The 27,583-nt window shown below is 39.9% G+C and overlaps 2 protein-coding genes across 2 annotated transcripts; one reads left to right on the forward strand and one right to left on the reverse strand.

The window, feature by feature from the left end:
- Positions 1–1,114: 1,114 nt before the first annotated feature.
- On the reverse strand, positions 1,115–2,214 carry LOC146550938 (uncharacterized). Its single transcript, XM_085260806.1, has 3 exons — positions 1,880–2,214; positions 1,695–1,812; positions 1,115–1,563 (listed from the first exon to the last, which is right to left on the reverse strand). Exons 1-3 carry the CDS (start codon positions 1,985–1,987, stop codon positions 1,403–1,405), a joined length of 387 nt encoding a protein of 128 aa, XP_085116932.1. The 5' UTR covers positions 1,988–2,214; the 3' UTR covers positions 1,115–1,402.
- Positions 2,215–10,550: 8,336 nt separating this feature from the next.
- prpf6 (PRP6 pre-mRNA processing factor 6 homolog (S. cerevisiae)) lies at positions 10,551–27,436 on the forward strand. Its single transcript, XM_085259485.1, has 21 exons — positions 10,551–10,786; positions 11,292–11,454; positions 11,591–11,709; positions 11,829–11,907; positions 12,779–12,955; positions 13,492–13,620; positions 13,749–13,843; positions 13,943–14,099; positions 14,355–14,517; positions 15,224–15,342; positions 15,451–15,669; positions 22,521–22,643; positions 22,747–22,868; positions 23,036–23,174; positions 23,309–23,428; positions 24,258–24,434; positions 24,593–24,726; positions 25,022–25,113; positions 25,720–25,834; positions 25,986–26,112; positions 26,585–27,436. Exons 1-21 carry the CDS (start codon positions 10,599–10,601, stop codon positions 26,735–26,737), a joined length of 2,910 nt encoding a protein of 969 aa, XP_085115611.1. The 5' UTR covers positions 10,551–10,598; the 3' UTR covers positions 26,738–27,436.
- The last annotated feature ends 147 nt before the right edge of the window (positions 27,437–27,583 follow it).

Here is a 27,583-nt window from a genome sequence, read left to right on the forward strand (position 1 = left end):
AAGAATCTCTTCAAAAAAGCTAGCGATCCATACAAGGCATTGCTGGCATACAGAACAACAGCACTGGCGAATGGCTACAGCCCGGCTCAACTTCTCATGGGGCGCAGGCTTCGTACTACCTTGCCAATGCTTCCTGAAACCTTACAGCCCCGTCTGCCTGATTTTCAGCAGGTTTGTTGTTCAGAGAGAGAGAAATGGCTGAGACAAACCGAATGTTTTAACAAAAGACATAGAACAAGAGAACTGGATAAATTGTTGCCAGGGCAACCAGTCTGGATCACGGATGCAAAAGCACAGGGCACAGTGACATCAGTCCACCCAACTCCACGATCGTACATCATCAGTGGACCCCAAGGGACAATCAGAAGGAACCACAGTCATCTTGTGCCGATCCCGCAAACAGAGACTCAAACCGAAGCAAAACAGATCCAGTCCACTCCTACAGAGACTGTTTCTGAGCCAAGCGCACCCCATACACCAGGTGTGGTTAGAACCCGGTCTGGTAGGGAAGTGATTAAACCGAAAAGACTTGATCTGTGAAGCTAATTGTTTGAAAAGGGAAAAGTTGTATTTCAAATGCTAAGTTGTGGTTTTGAGAGTAGCATGTTTAAAAGGGAAAATGGTTGGACATCTGTTACAAGAGAAAAGAAAGTGTTTATGAAAATACCGAGTTTATGTTTCCTGAAATGTTGGGGTATGTCTGTATTGAAAAAAAAATTATGCAGTTATGTTTTGTTTGAAGAGCAAAAGAATGTACCAGCCTAACTTTAGTAAGGGGGATGTGGTGTAATCTATATTGATGTACATCATGCGCCACTAGGCGGCAGTACTTACCCTTTAGTCAGGAAATGATGGCATGTAATCAGACGAGAGTAAGCTAAAATAAAAGATGGTTGTTGCTCCACGTTATCGCTTGAGCGGGGAGTTTTATTCAAGAGCCCAACACAACACACGCGGATATGTGAAGAATGAAGGGACCCTGCTAGTGATGGACAGATGAAGCCCCATGAAGCACTGAAGCTTTTCATCCAATTGGTTCACCCCAACGCGAAGCTTCATGAAGCTTCATTTGCTCTAGCAGGACACCTACTGGACGTAAAAATAATAGCTGGCATGAATTTGAAGAGTGTGGCATTTTGCACACAGCCTGTAAATGTCAACAACAAAAGGAGTGTGTAAAACATGTATATTGTAGTGATGGCAGTATACTGTGTATATTTATAGTGGCAGTATGGGAAATGATTATTTGGAAATGCTTGAAATGGAAATGATCATTTACTGTGAGGTGAGGTGTGGTTGGGGTGTGGACAGTGGTTGTGCTTTTGTAACGTTGAGGTATGGACAGCTACACACTGAGGCTTTGAGCCTCAGTCCTGCCTGTTCACATTTTATTCTGTAAAAACTAAATTTTCACTGCTTTTATGACCTTTTTAGTGGGGAGAACATAGCTAGGATTTAATGATTTAACAAATCTTTTGAATCCTTTGTCCTCCACAATGCTAAATGGCTGGGAGTCCTCAATCACCATGCTGACCAGGTCTTCATCTATTTGAGATTGTTCTCCTGAGGAAAGACAATAAAGATAAAGCACAAATATAAATATCACACACGTAACTTATAACAGTTGTATAATATTGTTATATCATTTAGTAACATTACTGCATCCTATATTATCACTGCATTTGATGGCTCACCTGGTCTTGCTCCACGATCGGTGTCCCCCTTATTCTCATGCAAAGCTCTGTAGTGCCTAAGCATGGATGAGGTGTTGCTGTTATATCCCAGCTCCCTGGCACATAGCAAACACTTCACCTTGTACAAAAGTCAAGACAGCTCAACATAAATTGTATTGCACCATCAGTATCATGAAAATACATACCTTGTTGGGAGGAATAAGATCAAAATGTTCCCACACAGGGGAGGACATCCTCCTCTTCTTAGCTGGCTCCATTCTCTCCTGACTTTCCTCACTCTCATAAACCTCCATACGGTCTCCAAACTCTCACTAACCGCAACTCTCCATCAAACACCCACATTTTTGAATGAAGTCTGAGGGGTTTATATCGCTGTCATATCTCGCGGCAAAGTTCGAACCACTTCATGAACCAGTCACGTGGTACAGCCGGGCAGCGAGGCTTCGGACGTCATCATTTTCAGCTCCTCCCATAAATGAAGCAAGCCTCGATACGCGCTTCGCGGAAACGCCCCCTCCATTACTCGACACACGCTCCGAAGCCTCGATACAGAACGTCCCATCACTAGACCCTAGTGATGGGATTTCCGGCTCTTTTTAGAGACCCGGCTCTTTTTAGAGACCCGGCTCTTTCGGTTCGGCTCACTAAAAAGAGCCGGCTCTTTCGGCTCCGAACCGGCTCTTCAGGTTGTTTTGTTGCTTTAATTAATTTATTATTAACAATAATATAAAATTATGCACAAAAGGAATTACTAACGTAAAAACAAGTGGTTTTATTTATATATGTTTATATATAAATATATGCGGTGGCCCCTAGAGACAAAACACGTACAAACTCCAAAACACATTTCTAGCATGAACTGAACTTCCAAAGCAGAGCTACTAGATCACTTCACTTCAAGTTCATTTACCTGTTACTACCACACACCAAATCCGGTCGTTGGTACTTGCTGGCTTGTGTAGCCACAAGATAACAAAGGCTCAACACTGCGCCCAGCATCCTGGAGCACTTCTGTTGTCTTTTGTACGTGTTTTGAGTTTTTATGTGCTTCTGAGTTTTTACGTGCTTCGGAGTTTGTACGTGTTTTTACGTGTTTTGGAGTTTTTACGTGTTTTGGAGTTTGTACGTGTTTTTACGTGTTTTGGAGTTTGTACATGCTTCAGAGTTCGTACGTGATTTGAAGTTTGTATGTGCTTTGTCTCTAGGGGCCACCGTAAATATACTTTTATTTATTCACTTCACATAAAATGTAATAAATAAATCATATAATACAAAAATCAACTATTCACATTTCAAGTTTTAACTATTTAAATTTTCAGCTTTTTCCTTTCACAAATTTAAAGTGAAAAGAACACAAAACACTGCAAACCACAACACAATTAAATATAAATTATAATATGAAAACAAAAAGAACATGCATATTCTCTGTCATATGGACCTGCATGAATAAACTTTCTCAATCCTTTATCATCTGCAACCGAAAATAGTTGTGGATGATTACTATACCTTTCTAATGTTGTTGTCCCTGCCTCTCTTTCTCTCTCTCTGGCTCTGTTCCTGTGCTACTGAGTGTAACTACCGCCCCTCCCCCCTCTGCCCAGCGTAAAGCACAAGGCTCGCGTGCAGAGTGAAGCGGAAAAAAAGTGCGAGAGAGAGGCTGAGAGAAAGAAAGAAAAAAAAAAACCCACGTGACGGCTCGCGATAAGGAGCCGGCTCGCGTCGTTCACGTCAAAGAGTCGGCTCTAAGAGCCATTTCGTTCGCGAACGACCCATCACTACTAGACCCTGCAGCGAAACGGAGAGCGCAACCTCTGACTGAGTGCCTGTTTTCACAGTCTGACCACCTGTTGAAGGTAACGTGCTAACATGGCTAACGCTAGCATCACCGCACGTAGCCCCGTTATTTTAAGGTGATCTTAGTTTATGAAAATTTTATGTCGCAGCTGTATGAGCTAGCTACGTGTTTTGTAAGCTGCTGTGCTCTTCACACATAAAGCTGGAAGCAGCTCAGACTATTAGAACCAGCACTGAGGCCATACAGTGTTAGAGCAATGGCTGCAACCTATAGCCTTTAAACTAGCGATTAAAATGCTGACAGTAAACTCGTCAGTCCAGATGTTACCACATTACTCTGTGGTACTTGGAGTTAAAACAACTGAGGCAGGCTCATTAAAATAACAGCTATCAGTTCTCTCATTCCTTATATCAAGACTGGAGATCACACTACTGGTTTCAGTTCATTTAATATGTGAGTGCACAGATTCATTCTCAACTGGACATAAACGATGATCAAAGGTTGTATATGTGATGAAGTCAAATCCCAGCCTCTAACACAGTGCGCTGAATCTTAGCTTTGAATGTCCAGTATATTCTAATCAGTGCAATTTAAGCATTCACTGAACCTACAGTATCTACACCTGTGTGGTAAAGACACAGATAATGAAATTTAATTATTAATACAATATACATCACAAGAAACAAAAGCTGAAATTGATTCAGTTTAGTACTTTTCTCTGTATGCTCTGTGATTATAAAGGCCTTAAATTCTGTGATATATATATATATATATATATGTATGTATATATATATATATATATATATATATATATACAGTGGGGCAAAAAAGTATTTAGTCAGCCACCGATTGTGCAAGTTCCCCCACTTAAAATGATGACAGAGGTCAGTAATTTGCACCAGAGGTACACTTCAACTGTGAGAGACAGAATGTGAAAAAAAAATCCATGAATTCACATGGTAGGATTTGTAAAGAATTTATCCGTAAATTAGGGTGGAAAATAAGTATTTGGTCACCTCAAACAAGGAAAATCTCTGGCTCTCACAGACCTGTAACGTCTTCTGTAAGAAGCTTTTCTGTCCCCCACTCGTTACCTGTATGAATGGCACCTGTTTGAACTCATCATCTGTATAAAAGACACCTGTCCACAGCCTCAAACAGTCAGACTCCAAACTCTGCCATGGCCAAGACCAAAGAGCTTTCGAAGGACACCAGGAAAAGTATTGTAGACCTGCACCAGACTGGGAAGAGTGAATCTACAATAGGCAAGCAGCTTGGTGTGAAAAAAATCAACTGTGGGAGCAATCATCAGAAAATGGAAGACATACAAGACCACTGATAATCTCCCTCGATCTGGGGCTCCACGCAAGATCTCATCCCGTGGGGTCAAAACGATCATGAGAACGGTGAGCAAAGATCCCAGAACCACACAGGGGGACCTGGTGAATGACCTGCAGAGAGCTGGGACCAAAGTAACAAAGGTCACCATCAGTAACACACTACAACGGCAGGGAATCAAATCCCGCAGTGCCAGACGTGTTCCGCTGCTGAAGCCAGTGCATGTCCAGGCCCGTCTGAAGTTTGCCAGAGAGCACATGGATGATACAGCAGAGGATTGGGAGAATGTCATGTGGTCAGATGAAACCAAAGTAGAACTTTTTGGTATAAACTCAACTCGTCGTGTTTGGAGGAAGAAGAATACTGAGTTGCATCCCAAGAACACCATACCTACTGTGAAGCATGGGGGTGGAAACATCATGCTATGGGGCTGTTTTTCTGCCAAGGGGACAGGACGACTGATCCGTGTAAACCTCTTCCAGTGCATTACTGTGTTTCCTCATGCAAGGGTTTTTATTTGTTGATCACCAAGTTGAACTCAGTGACTGACTTTCCATGTTTTTACATATGTGCGAAAAGGTTTTTATTGTTTTAGTGTCTTTTGCACAAGTGAATCTGTGTTGGAAAAAATGCTTGTCTTGAGCAGTGCCTTAAGAGTGGTGAGAATGATGTTTGTGATATAAGAATTACACCAAATTTATCAAGAAAAACTGTAATACTTAAACACCAAATGGTTTTATAATTTTATCAAAATCTTACTGCTTTTGGTAAGAGTACTGCAATATGTCATATATTGACAGTGGCTCATCGATGCCAATGACATAATTAGCCAGCTACATTTCCGAAAGAATGCAAAAGCATTGACATATATTTTACTTCCTACAATAGCCCGACGGGCAGGGCAGAGATAGATTTTGGTAGCCCGACTGGAAAAATCGCTAGCCCAGGGACGTTGGGCTAGCGATTTTGCGAGCCCTGTATCTGATTGAGGAATCACTCATCTTTGGAAAAGAGAGTTTATTACAGAGAAATGGCTCTTTCCCAAATAAAAGCTATACTATACGCTTCTTCTGGGCTGGGCCTGTGTGTTGCTGTTGTTGTTGCTGTGCGGTTGCCGCGCTGAGCAGTTAGCTAGCGGCAGTGTTCTTCTGTAGATGTCAATAAACGGCTGTGCTCCCTGGCTAGCTCACGGGAACCAAACAACACCTCCGTCTCCACCTTGTCTGAGCTCGCCACAATATTAAACATATCAGGTGCCCATAAGGAGAATCATGTGCTAACGACTGTCTAAATGACTCGGGTAAAGTTTGTAGCATACATGCTTGTTGTTTTTGTCTGCTTCCACTTGTCTTTGCACTAGGATAATGTCGGCGTAAACGTGCAGTCATATTCGTTGTGTTCCCACTAGTGCTGTCAGCGTTAATCTCGTTGAAATGACGTTAACGCCACAACACTGCAAATCTCCGTTAACGAGCTACCCCTGGTCCCCCTGTGTGTGGGGCTAGATATGAAAACCAAAATAATTCCAAACGCCAGATCTGAATGAGGGTGGGGGAGGTTCAATTTGCCATGTTGCAAGGAGAGCTTAACTTCTGTCTCGCTAGCTTGCCCTGTGCTCTTCCTTCTGACGATGCTGTCTGTGTTGAGCTCTCAGTGGATCTGCGCTTGACAGTGCAGCCTAGGCGGAGTAGTCGAATGCAGATTCACTGAGCGTTCAATACAGACAGCATCGTCAGAAGGAAAGTTGATAAAATAAATTACAAATTCTGTATTGGTCGATACATATGCGTACGGAACCGAAAGCACTGTATCGAACGGTTCAATATCGATGCGAGTATCGTTGCTCCCCTAATATATATATATATATATATATATATATATATATATATATATATAGATATAGATATATATATATAGATATATATAAATGAAGACCCTTTTGTGTTTCGTCCCCTGAGACCTCCATGATCAGAGAGAATCTATATTTCTTCTCCTCTCAAGAAATTCAGCAGCAGAGAAAACACAAGGCATCATGAACCGATTCACCGTGTCTAAATAACCCCGCCGTCTTGAGCAGACAACAGGCAACGTGGCAGGAGAACAGCTTCACTCAATAATCTCGTTTATCTATTCACCCATCAGGGAAACAAATCAGTTGTACTTTGGATTGTCTTAGCTGTCAAATGTAATGCAAAAAATATGAGAAACCTCTTATCAAACCACAGTGAGGGTAATTCACATGCTTCCATTCTTCTCCCACACTGAGCAAAAACTAAATGCCTACAAGGAGACATGTAACATGGCATGTGTGCATGGGCCAAACAAGCCTCCTCCCACAGACTCGTGGTGATCCTATTACTGCTTAAAGAGAGGAGTGGAGGGGTCTTTTTCTTTACACAGCAATTAGCCTAATGCAGCATTAACTTTGACCTGCAATGTGCATTTGCCACGACTGCCTGAACTGTCAATGCATTAGTATTCACATCACAAAAACCACCACCATTTTTCCCTCCTTTTTACAGTGTCGCAGATCCTGCCTTAGACTCATTATTGGACTATCCTCATCCAAAGCCTTGTTTTACTCAGTGGATCAATGAAATTCTATTTGAACATCTGTTGGCCAAAACAGCTGTAGATAGCCACTCCAAAAGGAAAGCCCTAATAGGAATTTACTGTTGTCCTTCCACAAGGACACTTCTCTTTGTTTCAAAATAATAAACAGCCACTAATCAGCTCTAAATAAATCATTTATCCTCCCAGGACTTTCTTCTACGTATGAAATGAGGCATTGTTAAGGTAGACTGCTTTCAGCTAAGACACAGTCATTCAGTTTAGTATGTCTGCACACTGAAAAATGGTTTTGTCTGTGTCCTATTTTTTCCCTTTGTCCACAATGTATTGTAAAATATAATGAGCTAATATTAACTCACAATGAATCCCAGCAAAATGAATGATGTGTGTCTTTGTGAGTGTAGGTGTGTGCTTGTAGGTGATGCATTAAGCATATCAATAAACCTGTCATCTTGACATATGCCCTCCTGTGCTTTCTTCCTCCAAACAGCAGCCTTCGTTCAATTAGTGGACCGTAAACATGCTGCTTTTGGCTGAGATGCTGCATCTTTTTAATTCTCGGTATCTTCCTATTAACCGCTGTGGACCCATTCTTTTGCATTCACATGACACTGTAGACATCTGGTGTAGTACAGGTTGAGGCAGAAAGTCCACTGTTTTCTCCATCCTGAGTTCTGTGCACTGAAAAAATAGATTAAACTCAGTTATGCATCCATGCAAACTGGCCCACACGTAAATGAATAAGCATGCAAGAATGCACACATTACTGTATGCTTGCACCCATTAAAATATTCACAATTACTCTCTTTGTAATTTCACTTGTTTAGAGCACATTTTATTCTTCCAATTACACTTTTGTTTGTCAAGCATCAGTGTATCACCAGATCACAAATTAAAGTATTTATTATGAAATTAGAGATATTATTTTGTGAATCTCTATAACACAAAATGCATTTTCTTGCTAATTGAAGTGATTAGTCTTTGTTAAAACAACAAAAAAAAAAGCCATTAAATTATTGTCCTTCAGCACTGCTTGGTTCTAAAAAAAAAAAAGGGTTTCTATAACAATGACTAGGCAAAAAAAAAAGGCTTGTCAGTCAAAATCTTGGTCTCCATTATGATCTGTTTGCTTACAAACATATATAGGAAGTTGTCTTTTTCATGCAGATGAGTTGTAGAAGTCAAATGAGTCCCTTTTAGACTTCTGTGTCATGATGCCAAGTTGTCTATGATGCAGGTAAAGTAGGAAAAAAATTGTTTTTTTGTCATTTTTTTAAACTTTATTAATGCGAGACACAGCTTCCAACTCACAGTTGCATTTACAGGAAGCATTGCCAAATGTTTTATGGCTGCACATCAAAGGAAATGATGATAGCATGATCTCTGGCGAGACCGCCGTTACTCAGTCAGTCTTCCCAGCCCCGGAGCAGATATCCGCTATCTTCTGCTTCCACTGCCATCACAACTGCAGATTTGAATGTGTTCGTTTCTGCATGTGAGGTGGTTTGTGGATTCCTGCTAGGTGCTTTATGCTTATGGAAACACACTTTTGTTACCAATATGTAAATCAGATTATTGGAGACACCTTTTCTATTCATTTAGGTATAGTAACCATTACTCATGTAGCAGAGAATAATGAATCAATTATTGTGCAAATTAATCTTGGTACTACACGTGTGCTTGGATCAGGCTCTGAGAAATTCTCACTCTTAATATAGGCCAATACTTTAAAGACAATTTATCATTAATGAGACTGAAGTGGATTATGGCTCAGGACTATGAGAGACTGTAGATATATGATGTGGGGTTTTCTCTACCACCTTTCCCTGTCAATTCAGGCTTGACATAATTCTGATTTCTATGTGTGACTATAAAAATCCTCCGGTTGAAATCAAACAATCATTGAAATAATCAGGGAAAAATAAAATAGGCCATACAATAGCTGGATGAAATAAAGGCTTGAGTTACGCTCCGTGTTTAAATTAGTCCTGCGTGAGCTATATATCGGCTAATGTGCCTGACAGTCCATTTTCATCATAGCATCTTCTCCCGGGAGTAATATAATGTCTGCCCTTCAGGCGATGTAAATGAAGAAAAATGTAAAAGCCTGAGCCGAGGCTCAGACTGTACATCAGTGAAGTTAAATGTGATTGAAGCGCAGTGTTGTAGCCTATAGACTAATTTCATCTTATGGGAGGAAACCCAGAAATGCCATATTAATATGTAATTACCACTATTACAGTTTCCTGTCTCAAGTTTGAATATCCACATTATATAGAGGATAATGGATATTTTTCCCTCATAATGTTAAATAGGTTGGGACTTTAATATGCTAACACATGTCTAAGTTAGTGTATGCATGTAAGTATTCCATTTTGAAAATGCCATTACTGCTATTTTACCACTGTGTGTTTCAGTTAGGGTGTTTCTGTGCCATGTGTCCCATCAAGTGGTCAGGTTCAGGTGGTCCATTTATGACATATTGTTATGGGAAAACAAAACCATAAAATAAATGAATGAAATAATGTGAGAAGTTTATTTCGGTATTTGATTATCAGGGAACTGCCAGGATGTTTGTACCATTGGGGTTAAGTAGAATGAAGTACAAATATCTCAGAATAAAACAATATGTAGCTTTTTGGTGTTTTCACACAAAAGTCAGATGATAGTTTATGCAACACCATCCATCCATCCACTTATTCTAACAGGCTTGTCTTTGCACTGTTGGAGGAAGGCATGGAGGCACAGGGAGAGCATGCAAACTCCTCAGAGAAAAGCTCCAGAATGAATTTGAACCCACGACCTTCTTGCTGTGAAGCAACAGTCGGGCCCTTGAGTTCAATGAGTTTCCATAGCGGCATTATTTTTCAGGATGTGGTGCCCTCTTGTGACTTTTGTGCAAATTTCAATCTGCTGAAAACATAAGTAAAGAAATAAATTAATCCACATAGTCTCACAGCAAGTTGCATTCAAAACAATAAATATTAACCGAATAGTTAATGTATAACAGTTTTGCTATAACTAAACTAAAATAGTATTGAATACAATGTAAAATAAAGATAGTAATAATAATATTTAATAATCCGCCAGTCCTGTGGGGGCGCTGCCAGGCGTTTCTAGACCTTAGGCCTCTTTTTCCTCGGAGCGGAAGCTCGACTGTTGTTTATCCGGCTCTGCATCGTCTCGTCGTGTGAGCAACGATGGCTAGCACTGGTGCAAAACAAGCGCCTAAAATTGTCTCCAAAACTTCTGCGGGAGGCACCGGGGCGGCGGGGGCTAGTGGTGGGCCCCCGATAATGCCCCTCGCCTCTCCGCTCATGGGGAAAAAGAAAAAGCCGTTTCTAGGGATGCCTGCTCCGCTCGGTTACGTTCCCGGTCTCGGCAGAGGGTGAGCTAACTTAAAGCTACATGCTGCTAGCCAGATTGACCTTTTTTTTTTTTTTTTTTTCAATCGTACTAACCCAAGTTAATAATGAGTAAAATTTAAGTACAAGGTAGTTTTACAATACATTAATTAATTGGTTAATATATATATATATAATTTATACGTGAATAAAGTGCATATCGTTTCCTTTACCATGGCAAGTACGCCAGACTATGAAGTTTTTAAATAGTTTAGTGGTTTTATGATTTAATTACTTTACCAAACGTGAACTGTTAAATTGAAATTTAATTCAAATATAGTTAAATGTCAATATATGCTCTTCCTAAATCCATAGTCATCTAATATATAATCTGTTTTAGACAAGCGAGCAAAATTTAAGTTAAAAAGTCATAGTGATCAAAATAGTGTTATGTCACTGTGTTATAGAGAAGAGTAAAGACCTCGCGGTATAATTTTGGCCTGGCTGTGTTTATTTATGTCACATTTAAATGAATGCTTTTCCCTCCAGTGCCACCGGTTTCACCACCCGATCTGATATCGGTCCTGCTCGTGATGCCAATGATCCAGTGGATGACCGGCATGCACCCCCTGGAAAGAGGACGGTCGGGGACCAAATGAAAAAGAACCAGGATGATGATGATGAAGATCTGAATGACACCAACTATGATGAGGTATCTGTGATTTGTTGTAGATAAAGTTTTTTTTTTCTGAGAGTTTAAATGATCAAGTCACAATTTTAAAGCCAATTTCTTTTATTATGAGCAGTTAATTTGATAATCTTGTCATACTTTGTTGTTTCTCTTGTAGTTTAATGGTTATGCAGGTAGCTTGTTCTCAAGTGGGCCCTATGAGAAAGATGATGAGGAAGCCGATGCTATATATGCAGCGCTGGACAAGAGGATGGATGAAAGACGCAAAGAAAGAAGGTTACAAAAAAAGAGTCTATTGTTTAATTGTTTATCAATGCACAGTGTATTTGTTTTTAAATATATTATGGATTTTATATTGCAGGAGTCTTTTGTTCATGGTTGTCGTTGTATTTTAGGGAGCTGAGAGAAAAGGAGGAAATTGAGAAATACCGTATGGAGCGACCAAAGATTCAGCAGCAGTTCTCAGATTTAAAGGTAAGAGATTGACCCTAATATTCCAAACCTCTCTTCAGTATCATTTATGGAGTTAAAAAATCTAATGTTGTCTTCTTTTTGCACTAAAAGCATCTTAAATGCATTTTGGTTTTATTGGCTTTATTATCATATCTACAGAAGAAAAGGATTAATATTATCCAATGCAATTCTTTGGTTGAATCAGAATCAGAAGGCTTTTTTTAATGCCTGAGGAAATTATGTGATCAGAGTTTCTCCAAGACTGTAAGAACAGCAGATAACTAAAATAAATTAAATATTTCAATATATTGCAAAGTTATGCAATATAATAAAATAGCTCTAATATAAAAAAAATGGCTTTAATTATAAATGGCTTTAATGATAAATGTCCCAGTATATTACACAAATGAAATATATAGTTGACATTGTGGTGCCCCTCTTGTCATACTGTGCTTTTTTGTTTTCTCTGTAGAGGATGTGCAAATAGTAAGCATGTGCAGGCAGTACAGCATACACTGTGCTTTAAATGGAAGAATTGTACAATGAGATAGCCACAGGCAGGATCGGTTATAGTCTCTAGATTCATGATTTTTAAGCAATGAATTCCCAGGCTAAGATCTTTCTGTGAAAATAGCTTAGTCATAGCCTAGTAGTGAAAAGTGCCTTGCATGTTTGTCTCTGAAACAGTGTTCCCTTTTCTTCTTGTTTTACTGAGGAAATAAAATACTGATTAAAATAGAGGTGCTATTTTAATCAGTACAGATATTTGCAGATTCTGTGCAGTAAATCACATTTAGCTTAGGTACTCAGGTATTATCAAACAATCGTAAATGAAAGCAATGCTCACATCCCATTCTTTTCTCCAACATCTTTCTTTACTATTTCTCTACAGAGGAAGCTTGCAGAGGTGTCAGAGGAGGAATGGCTGAGCATTCCTGAAGTGGGAGATGCCAGAAACAAGCGCCAGAGGAATCCCCGCTATGAGAAGCTCACCCCTGTCCCCGACAGCTTCTTCTCCAAACACTTGCAGAGTGGAGAGAACCACACCTCTGTTGACCCATTGCAAGGGGTCAGTATACTGTGTATACAAATAGAAATAATTTTTGTAACTCATATTTAATTCCAAGTGCACTTCACTAAACTTCAGGGTGTAGCTTCACTATGGCCCAGCAGGAGTCAGGATATCTCCTTGGAAAAAAAGTTACTCTCCAGTTACAGCAGTTTGCTCAGTTTTTCTCTGTTTAACAGACTGGACACCTGTTGCTACAGTAATTGGTCACACGAACTTTGTTGGCATTTAAAATACATTTGAAAGGGACACTTCATTGACCTGTGCATGCAGGTAGACGTCCATGAATTGAAAATGGAGACATGCGTGCTGATTTAAAAAGTTGAGTTTTTTAAGAGGTATAGCCTCCTAACAGAGAAAAAGTCATTGCTTGACTTTAAATTAAAAGATTGAAGTAATTTGTGTCATTTTGCATTGGCTAGAAAAGTGTTACATGATTCAGGCTTTTGTTTCAAGAGCTGTTTAAACGTGCCATGACAGACTTCTCACAGACTGTGTTGCTCCTCTCTGTTGACATTGTTTCCTATCTCTACTAGCTGGGAGGTCTGAACACACCTTATCCAGGAAGCATGACACCTGGTCTGATGACACCAGGGACCGGAGAACTGGATATGAGGAAAATTGGTCAGGCCAGAAACACACTCATGGATATGAGGCTCAGTCAGGTAAATGATGCATCACCTAGCGCAACTTTCACTTTTACTTTCTTCTAGGATTCATGCTGCTGCCATTATACTGATAGAAACAACTTAACTATTCTCTATCCCTTTGTCTACATGTTTTCTGTATTCAGGTGTCTGACTCAGTGAGTGGACAAACAGTAGTGGATCCCAAGGGTTACTTGACAGATCTTAACTCTATGATCCCCACTTATGGAGGAGACATCAGGTAGAGAGACACTGACAGCATCAGATTGCTATATTTGTGTAAAAGAAGTTGCTGTGTGTATATGTGTTTAATCGCTTATTTGTGGCTCTGCTTGTTCAGTGACATCAAGAAGGCTCGTCTGCTGCTGAAATCAGTGAGGGAAACAAATCCCCATCACCCACCTGCCTGGATTGCTTCTGCCAGGCTGGAGGAGGTGACTGGGAAGTTGCAGGTGGCCAGAAACCTGATCATGAAAGGCACAGAGATGTGTCCGAAGGTAAAGGAAGTTAAACAGTACAATAAAACTATTAAATGACAACACAAGGATGCTGATGTTTTCTGGATATTTTGCTCAAATTAACCCTATAATCTCTAAGATTGCATTTCTTAGAATATGGTATTAGTATATCGCTAGTATTATAATGTAACAGCTGCTTAAATTTAAGACGTAACATTACTTCTTGAATAAGTTGCAAATGGGGGCAATGGTTTGTGCTTTCCTGTTTAAATAAGTGTTTTCCCTTTGGATTAGAGTGAGGATGTGTGGCTGGAGGCTGCCAGGCTCCAGCCTGGTGACACAGCCAAAGCGGTGGTAGCCCAGGCTGTCCGTCACCTTCCACAGTCTGTGCGCATCTATATCCGAGCTGCAGAGCTGGAGACAGACGTCAGGGCTAAGAAACGAGTCCTCAGAAAGGGTAAGGTTGTCGTTTATCCCCTCCAATATTTAACAAAAAGCTTTTTTGTGTGTTTGTGTTTATTTATTCACAGATTACCAGAAATTCGTCTTCCTGTTATGATATGAGCCGAAGTTCATGCGCCTTCCCAGCAATGCATATCAGAATGAACCATTTCTGCCAAAAGAAAGAAACTTAATTTCTGCAGGGCCAAAACTCAAGACCAGTCTCAATCTGTTTATCTTCTTATAAAATCACCCGCACAGATCTGCTCACTTTCTTTACTCATAAGGTTGCAACAAAAGATTTTATCACAGTTACATTTGGCAGCTGTGTTTCTGGCTTCTTGTCAAAGCGAGACCATGGTGTCAATGCTCTAACTTACGCACACACACAAACGCTTATTAACACTTCCCAGCAGCATACCCCACTGACAGAGATGGATCAGCGTTTCCTCTGAGGAAGAGCTTACTCCGCCTCTACATGTTCAGTTGCCTCTGCTCTACTTTTCTCAGTTACATACAAAGCACACTCCCATCCCAGCTGACACTGTTGAAAATATGTTATTTATTTTTGTTGTCTGTGCTTGTGTGTTCTCTGAGCTCTATAGGATCTTTGTTAAATAGTTTTTGTGTTCTTGTTTTTATGAATTCTTGCATTGAAGTTATTCAAAATAAAAAGCATCAGCAAAATAACTTAGTACTTATTTAACTGTTCCCTGTCATAGCGCTGGAAAATGTATCCAAGTCAGTTCGACTGTGGAAGACAGCTGTTGAACTGGAGGAACCAGAGGATGCCAGGATCATGCTCAGCAGAGCTGTGGAGTGTTGCCCTACAAGTGTGGAGGTACTTCACCAACATGAACATTTGGAAATTGGACTGAATGTCTCAGAGTGCAGCACAATATATGAACATATGCAATGAACTTTATAACTAACTCTCTGTCCTCTCTAGCTCTGGCTGGCACTGGCCCGGTTAGAGACGTATGAGAACGCTCGTCGTGTCCTGAACAAAGCTCGAGAGAATATCCCCACTGATCGCCACATCTGGATCACTGCTGCGAAGCTGGAGGAGGCCAATGGGAACACTCAGATGGTCGAAAAGATCATTGACCGAGCCATCACTTCTCTGCGTGCCAATGGTGTGGAGATCAACAGAGAACAGTGGATACAGGTTTGTTTCTGGGGCTTTCTGTTTTCTTTGAAATGACTGAGAAGATAAAGGGAGACCAAATTGCTTGTTATTTTTATTCATAAATGAGTGGCTCCCACTTTGAACTGTGATGTGCTTTAAACCTGCATTCGGTCTGAAGGCTAACAGACTTTTTGTGACTTTTTGAGTCCTCAGCTATCAAGCTGAGGACTCAAAAAGTCACAAAAAGTCAAAATGGAAAAAATGGCTTTCTTAGCATTTACATTTTCAATATGATTTAATGGGATCAGTCACTCATTTCAGGACATGCTGAAGGGAAAAAAATTGAGTATGTTTCCTTAAAAAAAAAAGAGGATATGCTCATTGGCTAACAACTTGTGATTGACCAGGCAACAGCCAATAAACAAGCCATTTCACAGGCATGCTCATTCGTCTTTGTCACATCCCATTTTTTAACCAAGATGGCAACAGTAAGATCACTACAGCACACAAAAAACACTAGCACAAAAGTGAGTCATGCCTGAATGAGGGAATCACTTTAACCCTTTAAAGCCGGTCAGAGCAGGCACGCTCCGTTTTGTGTAACTTTTTTTAAATCCCGGTAGCACTGCAACCGTTTAAGCTAGTGCAATAATTTTTTTTGCATATGAAACCGGAGGAGTTGAACTTACATTTGATGCCATCAGCTTGTCCTAGGTCGCAGTTTCCTTCCACGCATAGCTTTGCAAAAATTGCATAAAAAGCACTTGCAGCAACAAAAACATAATATTCCAGAAACACGCTTTGCCGATCCGATCAGCTATTTGTAGAGCTGGGCGATAGAACGATAACGATATGTATCGCGATATAACTTTTTCTCGATAGAAAAATTAAACTATCGCGATAGACCTCGCCGCTCTTGTCCTCTTAAAAAAAAAAAAAAAAAAAAGAACAGCCAATCCAAATTACGTAGCGCAGAGCCGAACCAATCACAGCCGCAGCGTCACGTCACGTGACTTGTTACGTACAGCACAAGTGCCAAGCCGCACATGTGTATTTGTTTGGGAAGCAGCCAGCCACCCTACCGCCCGGGTAATTAAGGAAAAGAGTGAGCCGACTAGAGAAATCAACCGAGTGTGACCGAAGGTTACCGAAGAGAAAACAGATGATAGTTCCAATGCCGGAGAGATTGTCGAACGGAAGAGCCATAGAAGTTCCGTAGTGTGAAGGTATTTCGGCTATTTCAAGTCTGACAAAAAACAGAGTAGCGTGCACTGTAAATTGTGCCGAAAGCAAGTCTGGAAATACAATAAACTGGTGCATGCGCTACGTCCACACGTACTCGGGTATTTTTGAAAACGCAGATTTTTCTATGCGTTTGCACTAGGGCAGGGCGATATAGCAAAAAATATTTATCACGAAATAGATTTGAAAATTTGCGATAACGATATAACTGACGATATAATTGACGCAAAACAAAATACAACTCTACAACTTTTTTAGTGGAAAAAAACCCCATCAATTTGTTTTTGTTTAAACAAGCAGCTGTTTATTTTAACGTGCATTACAGCCACACAAAATTCAACAGTGGTTATCCTGTTATATACATGGTTATCCATAATCATGTATATCCACAAAACTTAAGAGGTGCTTTGTAACAAAAGTGCAGTGTGCAAAATCAATAAGTCAAATAATAATATTGCACAAACTCTTGAGTAAAAACAAAACAAACAAAAAACAGATAAATTATGCTACTGCTCCTGGAAGTTTTTCTACATTTCAAGTTTTAAGATTCTTTGTCAGAAACACTAACATGTTCACAGATGCGGGCTTAAGGGAGGACCTTTGACAAGTTACAACATTTCCACCTGTGCTGAACAACCTTTCAGATGCAGAGCTAGTTGCTGGAATGCAGAGGTATTTCCTAGCTAATCTGCTGATGTGGGGAAAGTTTACTGTGTGAACTTTCCACCGCGAAAGAGGATCACACTCACTGTCTGCTGGTGGACTATTCACATAACATCTCAGTTCAGATGATAACCTCTCTGCAGTTACCTCCATCTTGCCACTAACTGGTCCCTTCAAAAAACTCCCGAGACTCTTCTTTTGCTTTTTAACAGCTCCCTGATTTGTTTGGTCACCAGTAGATGTATGAAGTGTTTCTGAAAAACCTGTGATACCCTGGTGTGGGACAAGATGCTCTAGTTCACTCATGACTTGAACTTTGATGGCTTTGCTTTCTCTCTCACTGAAATATTCTGTATGAAACCGTGGATCAAGGAAAGAAGCCATGTTAACAAGCCTCTCTGTGACACTGTCTGTGTAGCTTTTGTTCATGTAGTCAAGTATTGCTGTTTTGATGTCTTTGGTCAGCTCAGTGTCACCTTCTTTTACTTTTAACATGTCATTGTTAAACATCTGAAGAACAGGCTTAACACATGAAATGGTTACATACTCTTCAGCAGAGAAAGCATCTGTAAACTCTAGGAGTGGATTCAGTGCAGTGCTGGCCGAGTCAAGCACTTCAATGTCTTGCCATGTCAACATGAGGTGCCTTGTGGTTTTATCAGCAGCTAAAACCTGTGTTATAGCTTTTTCTTGTTCCAGCAGCCGTTGGATCATTCTCTGCTTTGAACCCCAACGAGTGCAACATTCAGTTATGAGTTTGTGTTCTGGTAGGCCCAGTTCCTTTTGGGCAGCCTGCAGAGCTCGCTGGCGCTTCCAGCTATGGCCAAAAGCAGCAACAATCTTCTTTCCCACTCCAACTGCTCGTTCGATCCTTGGGTCCTTCACACTTCTTTCTAAAAGACATACATTTAAAAGGAAACACAGTTTCAACAGCACTATTAATGCGGTGTGGAATGTGACATTTAAGTTGTATAACACACAATTATTTACACACACATCTCTCTCGCTCTCTCTCTCTAATATATATATGTGTATATATATATATGTGTATATATATATCTCTATCTCTCTCTCTCTCTCTCTCTCTCTATATATATATATATATATATATATATATATATATATATATATATATATATATATATATATATATATATATTATATATATATCTTGCAGTACAACTACCCACATTCAGAGATTAATAACACAAACAGTATTATTACCATCATTTAAACTAATACAATAAGTTCTTAATCTGACGTTATAATTAACTTACCTATAGCAAAAAAAAAAACAAAAAAACGTACCTATTGCAATGTGCAGGCGATGTCCGAAGCATGAAAGTCTGGTCCAGTTGTTGAGTGCGACGGCTTTCACAATGTTGGCCCCGTTGTCAGTCGTCACACACACTTGTTTTTCCTCCTGAAGATTCCACGAGCTGAGGAACTCTTTTAAGACTCTGGCTATATTTTCCCCAGTATGGTCCTCGGGGAAAAAACATGTTTCGAGGCACTTGTTTTGTAGCTTCCAGTCTTTGTCCACATAATGTATTGTGAGGCTCATGTAGGGGTCTGATGTTCGGCTTGACCACATGTCCGTGGTGGACGCAAAAAACTCCACCGAAGATAACGCATTTGACACCTCAGTACGGATCTCTTCATATAAAGCAGGCAAGGCGACTTTAGAGAAGTATTTCTTTGTGGGTAGCTTGTAGCGTGGATCGAACGTTTTAAGCATCTTTTTGAAACCTTCTCTTTCCACACTCTGAATAGGCATCATATCCCTGGCTAAACAATGTGTCACTGCATTAGTTAGCTCCCCCCAGCGTTTGTTACTTTTGTCATAAGGCATGGAGCTATTTAAAGCTACGTAGATTGTTTGTTGAGTCATCTTCTTTGGTCTTACCACCTCGCTAGTTGAAGCGGACAACTCTTCACGTGCTTTAATGGCTTTTTTGTACTCAGAGGAGTGCTTCTGCTTCAAATGATAAAATAGGTTTGTAGTGTTTCCTCCCTTCGCCGCGATGGCCCGCTTGCATGTTCTACAAAAAATTTTGCTTTGGTGGGTATCCGATGGACGAAAACCAAACCACTTCCACACCACCGAAGTTGCACCGTTTTTACTGACCAATTCTGGCTCACCCGCTTCATTCAAAGACGCGCCTTCGTCCGTGTCATCCTCCATTGCCGCCATACTTTTTCTGCCATGTGCGTATGAAAACAAAGGCACTGCGCATGCGCATTTTGCCCACATTCTATCGCGATATTTCATTTTCCTATCGTTGCCGAACTTTATACCGGTATTATCGTGAACGGTATAATATGGCCCAGCCCTAGTTTGCACCTTTCGTCCACATGTAAACGGCGTTTTTGGTCACTGAAAACGAAGATTTTTGAAAACTCCCGTTTTTGCATTTACGTGTGGACTAGAAAAACGGAGAAAACGCAGCGTCAAAGGTGTGCGCATTTTTTGACGTCACACTGTGCGCCACGTTATTGTTTCGGTGAAATGAATTTCTACAATACTGTTACTGTTACTTGTACTCTCTGCAGTGTTTAAATGCTTACATATACACACAGTTACTGTCCCTCCACACATACGACTCGGTTCTGCTTCTATGCCCCAGCTTTGTTTACTATTTCCCACCGAGGCTTCTAGACTTCTGATTGGCCAACATTTCTGCACGGTTAGGAATCTAGCGCCACCTGCTGCTTCGGCATGTTCATAGCAGCGTTTTCCTTCATTTCTGCCTTTATGTGTGGACGGTGTGTGGATTATGTGTGGATTATTTTTTAAAACGAAAACGGAAAATCTCCGTTTTCAAAAATACCCGTGTACGTGTGGACGTAGCCTCAGTCTCTGACTGGAAGCACTAATTCGTCATTCGGCTTTTGTCAGACTAAAGTAACTGTTAAAACTGTTTGAAAAGCTCAGCTATACAACAAGGAGAGATTGAGAATTTCCTTTTAGTTCTCAGTTTATTTGATATTGACAAAAGTTAGTCAGTTTTGTCTGTTCTTCTGTAAAACAAACTAAGATTTATTTTTAGAATTAATATTTTGTTTCTAAGTGGAATTGACAATTTAGTCTGTTTCATTTGTTCTATTTTGAAACTTAAACGCTTTAGCGGCTGCCTTTTGTGTAGTTTGCAATATTTGCCTTTATTTATCTGAAAAAGTCTGTTCCTTAAGTACATCTACCCTGTTGAACTTATTATGGGAAATAAATATTTAAATAAAAACAAGCTGCTGATTATTTCACATTTTACTTGTGAGCAACGGCACATTTAAATCTTACAAATATAGTTATTTGGCTTATATCGTGATAGATATCGTTATCGCCTGAAATGAAAAAAACATCGTGATATGAAAAAATCTTATATCGCCCAGCTCTAGCTATTTGTAACACTTCCTATATCCAACAGCGCGAACTATCGCATGTCCGCCATGACCTGCCCGAAACTGGAAGTGACGTCATTTTGCGGAAATGTAGTTTTTTTTACCATCAGGGCCTTATGAGCCTATACTGGTGTTTTTAAAAGTTATGTTTGACTTTATGACTTTCTGTGTCGTTTCTGGGATGCTTAGGACTCGTATTGCACTGCTGGAAATAGTTTATTTTGATGCATATGCTGTTTTTTTTTTTTTTTTGCAAATTTGCATTATAATATTTATTTTCATTTTTCCTGCAGTATATAAAAATTGGTGTATTTCAAAAATAAAACTATGAAGACACTTTTAAAATAAATTTCCTGTGGTGGGAAACTATTTTGTGCAACTTTTTTGTATTTGCAGTTTTGAGGGGTAAGCCTCTTAAATTTCTCTAACTAGAAATATATGTTAAAAAAACAAAAACGATTTTAAATTTTTTTGTAGTTTATTGCACTTTTTTGCAAATTATGTTATTACTATGCACTTAATGCAGACATATTATTTAAATTTGAGCTATAATGGTTGTATTGATGTATATCAACTTGAAATGCTCCCAAAAATGGCTCTACAGCATGTAAAAATATAATATAAGCTCTGGCGGACTTGGTTCTATGGTAGGTCTTAAAGGGTTAACTAAGTGAGGAAGCCAATAATGTGACGTATCCTGTTTCTGAAAAGGCCCAAAGATTCACGCTGAACAGCCTGCTGCACTTAAACTTGAAGCGAGGATCTGTTTTGGGAGATTTCATACGAACTTGTTATTGCGAATTGTTCATTGGTTGTTGTTGGACTTACTCTTTTAGAGACTTTGCTGTGGAGTTAAGTTTGTAAGTCTGCAAGAGCAAATTAAAACCTTGCAAAGACAAACTACTGATTTATTTTACATTTACATGACTAGAGTCCCCTAAAGGCTCCAGAGAATTGCCTGTTTACACATTACCTGTCTCACTGTTGTGAAGAGAAAACGGCTTTTAGCCAGAATATGCGGAACACTTATCCAAACAACTTTGAAGTCAACCCTACTCTTCCTTGGCTCCCCAGCAATCCACTTGCCAAGTGTGGGACATGTTAAATGAATGGTTTATGAGAACAGCAAACAACTCACACAAGATCCTCAAAGAGATGCCAGTAATGTTTCATCTGGATGCAAAACAACACACCACTGTGTCTAATGTTTTCTTTAGTGCAGTACACAGCTGTTTTGCAGTAATTGGCTTTAACTGAAATTCCTCTTTTGCATAGTTGTTTTATTTGTTTCTTTTTTCTTTTTTTTGCCAGTGGTATTTTTTTCTTGTCACCGCAAATATTTGCTTATTAATGTCTGTCAGCTTTAATATTATTATTATTATTTTATAAATCTGCAGGTGTTCTGATGTCAGTTTTAAAATTTCTTTCTAATTAATATTAGAATTATTTTTGTGTTAATCACTTTATCATTTCATTTGAATGGCTTACCTAGAATTGATACCAGCAGTTCATCCAGTAATTTTTGCACCCTTCTTCTTCTTCTACCAAAGTGTCTATCCTTCTAAATGCTTGTTCATACCCTGCAGGACGCAGAGGAGTGTGACAAAGCAAGTAGTGTGGCTACCTGCCAGGCTGTGATAAGGGCTGTCATAGGGATTGGAATTGAGGAGGAGGACCGCAAACACACCTGGATGGAAGATGCCGAGAGTGTAAGTATAGAGAGATTAGTTTGGGTTTTTTAAAATAAGTTTTTTACATACTTGCTGTTGTAGTTAAATTTAACAATGAGATGGTTGTGTGTTTGTGCCTCAGTGTGTGGCCCATGGGGCGCTGGAGTGTGCCAGGGCCATCTATGCCCATGCTCTCCAAGTATTCCCAAGTAAAAAAAGTGTCTGGCTTAGAGCTGCCTACTTTGAGAAGAACCATGGCACCAGGTGACAATCTTTAATTTCCAAATGCAAACATTAGCAGTCAGAAGGTGACAGTTGCTGTTTCGCATCACTATACTTATTTATTCTTTTTTGCTCCTGTGCTTTATGACCTGCTGCTTCGTCGTCGCCGCCGCATCCATTATTCTTTCATGGCACATTTAATTTCTCAGAGAGTCCTTGGAGGCTTTACTTCAGAGGGCTGTGGCTCACTGCCCCAAAGCAGAGGTATTGTGGCTAATGGGTGCCAAGTCCAAGTGGCTTGCTGAGGATGTGCCAGCAGCCAGAAGCATCCTTGCTCTGGCCTTCCAGGTAATTAAAAAGCATTCACTTCTCGATACAGCATGTCAAATATTAGAGTAATCTATGTATACCTATGTCTAACTCTGTTATCCTGTGTCTTCTGCTTCTCCTCTCCCTCTGTCCTCCTCTGTCTGTTTTCATAGGCTAACCCAAACAGTGAAGAGATCTGGCTTGCTGCTGTCAAACTGGAGTCGGAGAATAATGAGTATGAAAGAGCCCGTCGACTGCTAGCCAAGGCCCGCAGCAGTGCACCAACAGCCAGGGTAAGTGTATCTGTGTGAATTTCAGAGTAGGGAACTATTGTAAAGGTTACTTCGTAGAAAGGATAAAAGTTAATACTTGGTTTTCTGTTTGAGCTTTTAATACTTGGTTGAATTATAGAATTGCCTAAAAAGCTATTAAAGGAAACTGAATATTTTTATAAGAAGATTAATGAAATCAAGTTGTTCAGGTTATCTCATGTCACTTGCACTGAGTATGACTGCGTTTGCATTGAATCAATCCTGTCCTTTCACTTTGACTGGCCTTTTATGAACTGTACTACATTGTGTTTTTCATGTAGTGTTATTAATTTTTGAACTCTGACACATTTTGGATGAGTGATTCAAGTGTTAGTTTATTTTTCTGTTTTGAAACCACTGCTCTCTACATAATGGTGCAATTTCCTTGAGGTTGTTTCTGGGAACACTGTCAGGTTCAGGCTTGCAGGTTTTCCACAGATTATGCCGTTCAGTACCACATAGGCTGACAGATGTGTCAGCCAAGCTTTTAAACCACCACTCTGTCAAGTGACCTGGCAACACTCCCCTTTATCTTTGTTGTATGCTGACAGATGTGAGTAAGAGAATCTGCCTTAATGTTTGCTGTACTGCTTGTCCTATCAGATAACACAAAGTTTTAGTGTTAACCACTTAAGCATTTAGGCAAAAACTTAGCAAGTTGGCATTTGATAAAACTGATGTATAGACTTGCAAGTACTGGGGTTCAGTATAAGCATTTTCCTTGTTTTACATTATTCTGTTTCAGGTGTATTACAATGCATTTGCAAATATAAAACTTCATAGGTCTCATTTGTATTTGTAATCTCTACAGGTGTTTATGAAGTCAGTGAAATTGGAGTGGGTGTTGGGAAACATAGAAGCTGCCCAGGAGTTGTGCACCGAGGCCCTGAAGCACTACGAGGACTTCCCTAAGCTTTGGATGATGCGAGGCCAAATCGAGGAGCAATGTGAAAATATGGATAAAGCTAGAGAGGCCTATAACCAAGGGGTGAGGATGGGGTTATGTTTGGGGCGTGGGTTTGTTTTACCGGTAGTATTGGATTGACCACAAATGCAAAGGAAGGAAGTGTTTTATTTTTTGATGAAAATGAGTGTATCATTAAAAACCAGAGTAAGGGTTAAGGATTTTTATTTTCATTGGTACAGTTAAAGAAGTGTCCCCACTCTGTGCCACTGTGGTTGTTGCTGTCACATTTGGAAGAGAGAGTGGGACAGCTGACCAGAGCCAGAGCAATCCTCGAGAAGGCGCGGCTCAAGAATCCCCAGACCGCTGAGCTGTGGTAAGAAAATACACGACAACAAGGAACTAGGAAGAGTTTGGAAAAGGTCACCTGCGCAGCAGTGTATTTTAGCATATGCAGGTTTTTTTTCTCTCCTATCCATGAAAACCTGTAAAAAGTTACAGCTGGAAAACATTATATTTGTGCCTCCAAACTAGAAGCAGGCTTAATTTGCTTTTGCAAAACCACATCAACCGAAACTGGCACATCAAGAACATATATAACACCAACACCATTTATTGCCATAAATTCTGAAATAAAGGCATCTAAAAGTACATATGATCTTATTAATCAGGCTGGAGTCAGTCAGATTGGAGTACAGGGCTGGACTGAAGAACATTGCCAATACGCTGATGGCCAAAGCCCTGCAGGAGTGCCCAAATTCAGGTGTGTATAAAATGCTGCTATAGATGGAAAAGCTTTGTTTTTCTGAACCTGTATTAGTGCAAAAAACCCAACATCAATGTATTTTCAGTTAAACAAGCAACTGTTTTTTATGTGGATTAAAGTTATATAAAAATTTGACAGTTTAACCAAAAGGCATTTCCAGTGGAAATTGGCCGACATATCCTCAGCATAACCATGTATAATATCCACAAAACTTAAAAGAGGTTAAACACACACAATACGGCAATATTATGTTGAAGCACAGTACGTATCACTCCGCGAGGCTCCTGCCTACGATAGCCATAATACTCAGACAATCCATCAAGCGGTGCAGGTTCGTAGCTTAGCAAAGTCTTGCTAAAACATTTGACAGATTTTCGAGCGCCGTGTACCACATAAAATCGTTTTGAAGTAGGCTGTGCCAGATTGGAGTCTTTGGCGGGCCGAATCTGGCCCCTGGGTATTTAGTTTGTGATCCCTGCTTTAGATGGTTTGTTTTCCTCTGTGCCCTTCACGTTTATGCAGACTTAACTTTCGTTCATTGCACTGGCACTATTGGACTTTAATGCACAAATTTCAATCTCCTTTTATTTTCTTCCTTCAAAGGTATCCTGTGGGCTGAGGCAGTGTTTTTGGAGGCCAGGCCCCAGAGGAAGACAAAGAGTGTGGATGCTTTGAAGAAGTGTGAACATGATCCACACGTCTTGCTCGCTGTAGCCAAGTATGACTTGAACTTTTCACTCCCTTTAGTAATAGCTATTACTTTTTGTGATAACCTACAATATAAAAATGTGTATTTTGTTGGTGTTTTACATTCAGCAGACCTTTCTGTATGAAACTCTTAACATTTTGAGATGTTCTGCATATGTCAGGTTGTTCTGGAGTGAGCGTAAGATCACCAAGTCTAGAGAGTGGTTCCTCAGGACCGTAAAGATTGAGCCAGATCTGGGGGATGCTTGGGCTTTCTTCTACAAGTTTGAGCTGCAGCATGGCACAGAGGTAAGGATCTGGTGTGTAGACTTGTGCTATTTTGTTCATGCATTAATAAGTTGATTAAATCATTTGAAGTTTGATTCAAACCTGCTGCCTGGCTGGGGGCTTTCTGTGTGGAGTTTTCTAGTTCTTCATGTAGCTGTGTGAGTTTTCCTCAGTATTGATTGCATTGGTCCAGTTTTACTCCAGGCGTTGGTTGTGAATCAATTGTTTGTTATTACTTAGTGTTATTGTATGAAGTGGATATGTCAGCTGCTATAAACTTAAAATTTTCAGATTTATGTTCAGTCGTTAAAATGTGCAGTAAAACGTGAAATCATACATGATAAACATGTAATTAGTTTTTCCAGCTGCATGATTTATGGTATACATTCTTGCTTTTTTTTCCTTTCTTCACAAAGTTGGTAGTCACTTGTTTGTGTGGCCGGTCCATGTGTTGTGCTGTGATTGTATAACATTACTGCTCTGTATGCTTCAGGAGCAGCAGGAAGAGGTGCGAAAACGCTGTGAGAATGCGGAGCCCCGTCATGGAGAGCTGTGGTGTGCCGAGTCCAAACATGTACTAAACTGGCAGAAGAAGACAGGAGAGATCTTAGCACAGGTAGCCAGCAAGATCAAGAACACATTCTGAGAGTGGGGAAATTTGGACTGAAAACACCTGGAGGACTCTGGCAGTCACCAGTATAGAAGTGAGCAGCTATTGACATGCTTATTCTGTAACAGGACTTGCCCATCTCTGGCAGATTTAAAGTATTTACACACGCCCTTACATTTTTTTGTTGTTGTATGTGTCAGGAGAAAGTAATGATTTGACGTCAAAGTGACGGAATCTGTGGATGTTTTTTAAAAATAAAAATAAAAAATCAAAGTGACTGATGGTTACCCTCTTCATCCTGATATGCAGTAAGGAGATCTTTGGCTGCGATGTGAGATTTTTGTGGATACGTTTTTGATCTGTCTGTGTGTATGGGGTTTCAAGGTGTGGCCTCAGCTATCGTTGTGATTTGGCTTCTTTGTTAAAATCCTTGTCTTATACTCTCCTAAAAGTGCTAGAAGAGTACCCTTAGGTGTCCTCTCGGATTTCACAGCATTTTTCTGTTATTATTTAAACCTCCTGAGTCATGCTCTGCTTGATGTTGAAGATCAGAGGTGGTGTGTTTTGTTTTGTTTTGTTAAAACATTGAATTTTGTTTTGCTTCAGGTCCCACACGCCTTCTGGCAAATAATACATTGTTTTCCCTTTGCAACTCTGCTGTGAAGATGCAACCGATGAATCATCTAGTAAGCAGCTGTCGCATGTGCATTGAATAATTAAAGAGAAAAACACCCATTCTAGTGATTCATTCATTCATTTTTAAATCCACCTTTTTAGAATATTACTGAGTATAAAAGGTTACTTTCAGGTTTATTAAATAAATGATTATGTCATAGTAAATCTGCCGTTCTCTTCTCTTTGGTTTAGAGTCATGCAGAGTGT

The sequence above is a fragment of the Mchenga conophoros genome, linkage group LG20, assembly GCF_057382185.1.
Source record: "Mchenga conophoros isolate Kocher_MC1m ecotype Shallow Benthic linkage group LG20, M_conophoros_male_GT1.1, whole genome shotgun sequence".
Lineage (NCBI taxonomy): Eukaryota > Metazoa > Chordata > Actinopteri > Cichliformes > Cichlidae > Mchenga > Mchenga conophoros.

Bases quoted from the DNA above. Each gene is read 5' to 3' on its own strand.
- LOC146550938 (XM_085260806.1), bottom strand. From the start codon at position 1,987: ATGGAGGTTTATGAGAGTGAGGAAAGTCAGGAGAGAATGGAGCCAGCT. The intron at 1,813-1,879 runs GTATGTATTTTC...CTTTTGTACAAG, and splicing joins ATCTTATTCCTCCCAACAAG to GTGAAGTGTTTGCTATGTGC. The intron at 1,564-1,694 runs GTGAGCCATCAA...GTCTTTCCTCAG, and splicing joins CGATCGTGGAGCAAGACCAG to GAGAACAATCTCAAATAGAT.
- prpf6 (XM_085259485.1), top strand. From the start codon at position 10,599: ATGGCTAGCACTGGTGCAAAACAAGCGCCTAAAATTGTCTCCAAAACT. The intron at 10,787-11,291 runs GTGAGCTAACTT...TTTTCCCTCCAG, and splicing joins GTTCCCGGTCTCGGCAGAGG to TGCCACCGGTTTCACCACCC. The intron at 13,621-13,748 runs GTAAATGATGCA...TTCTGTATTCAG, and splicing joins TGGATATGAGGCTCAGTCAG to GTGTCTGACTCAGTGAGTGG.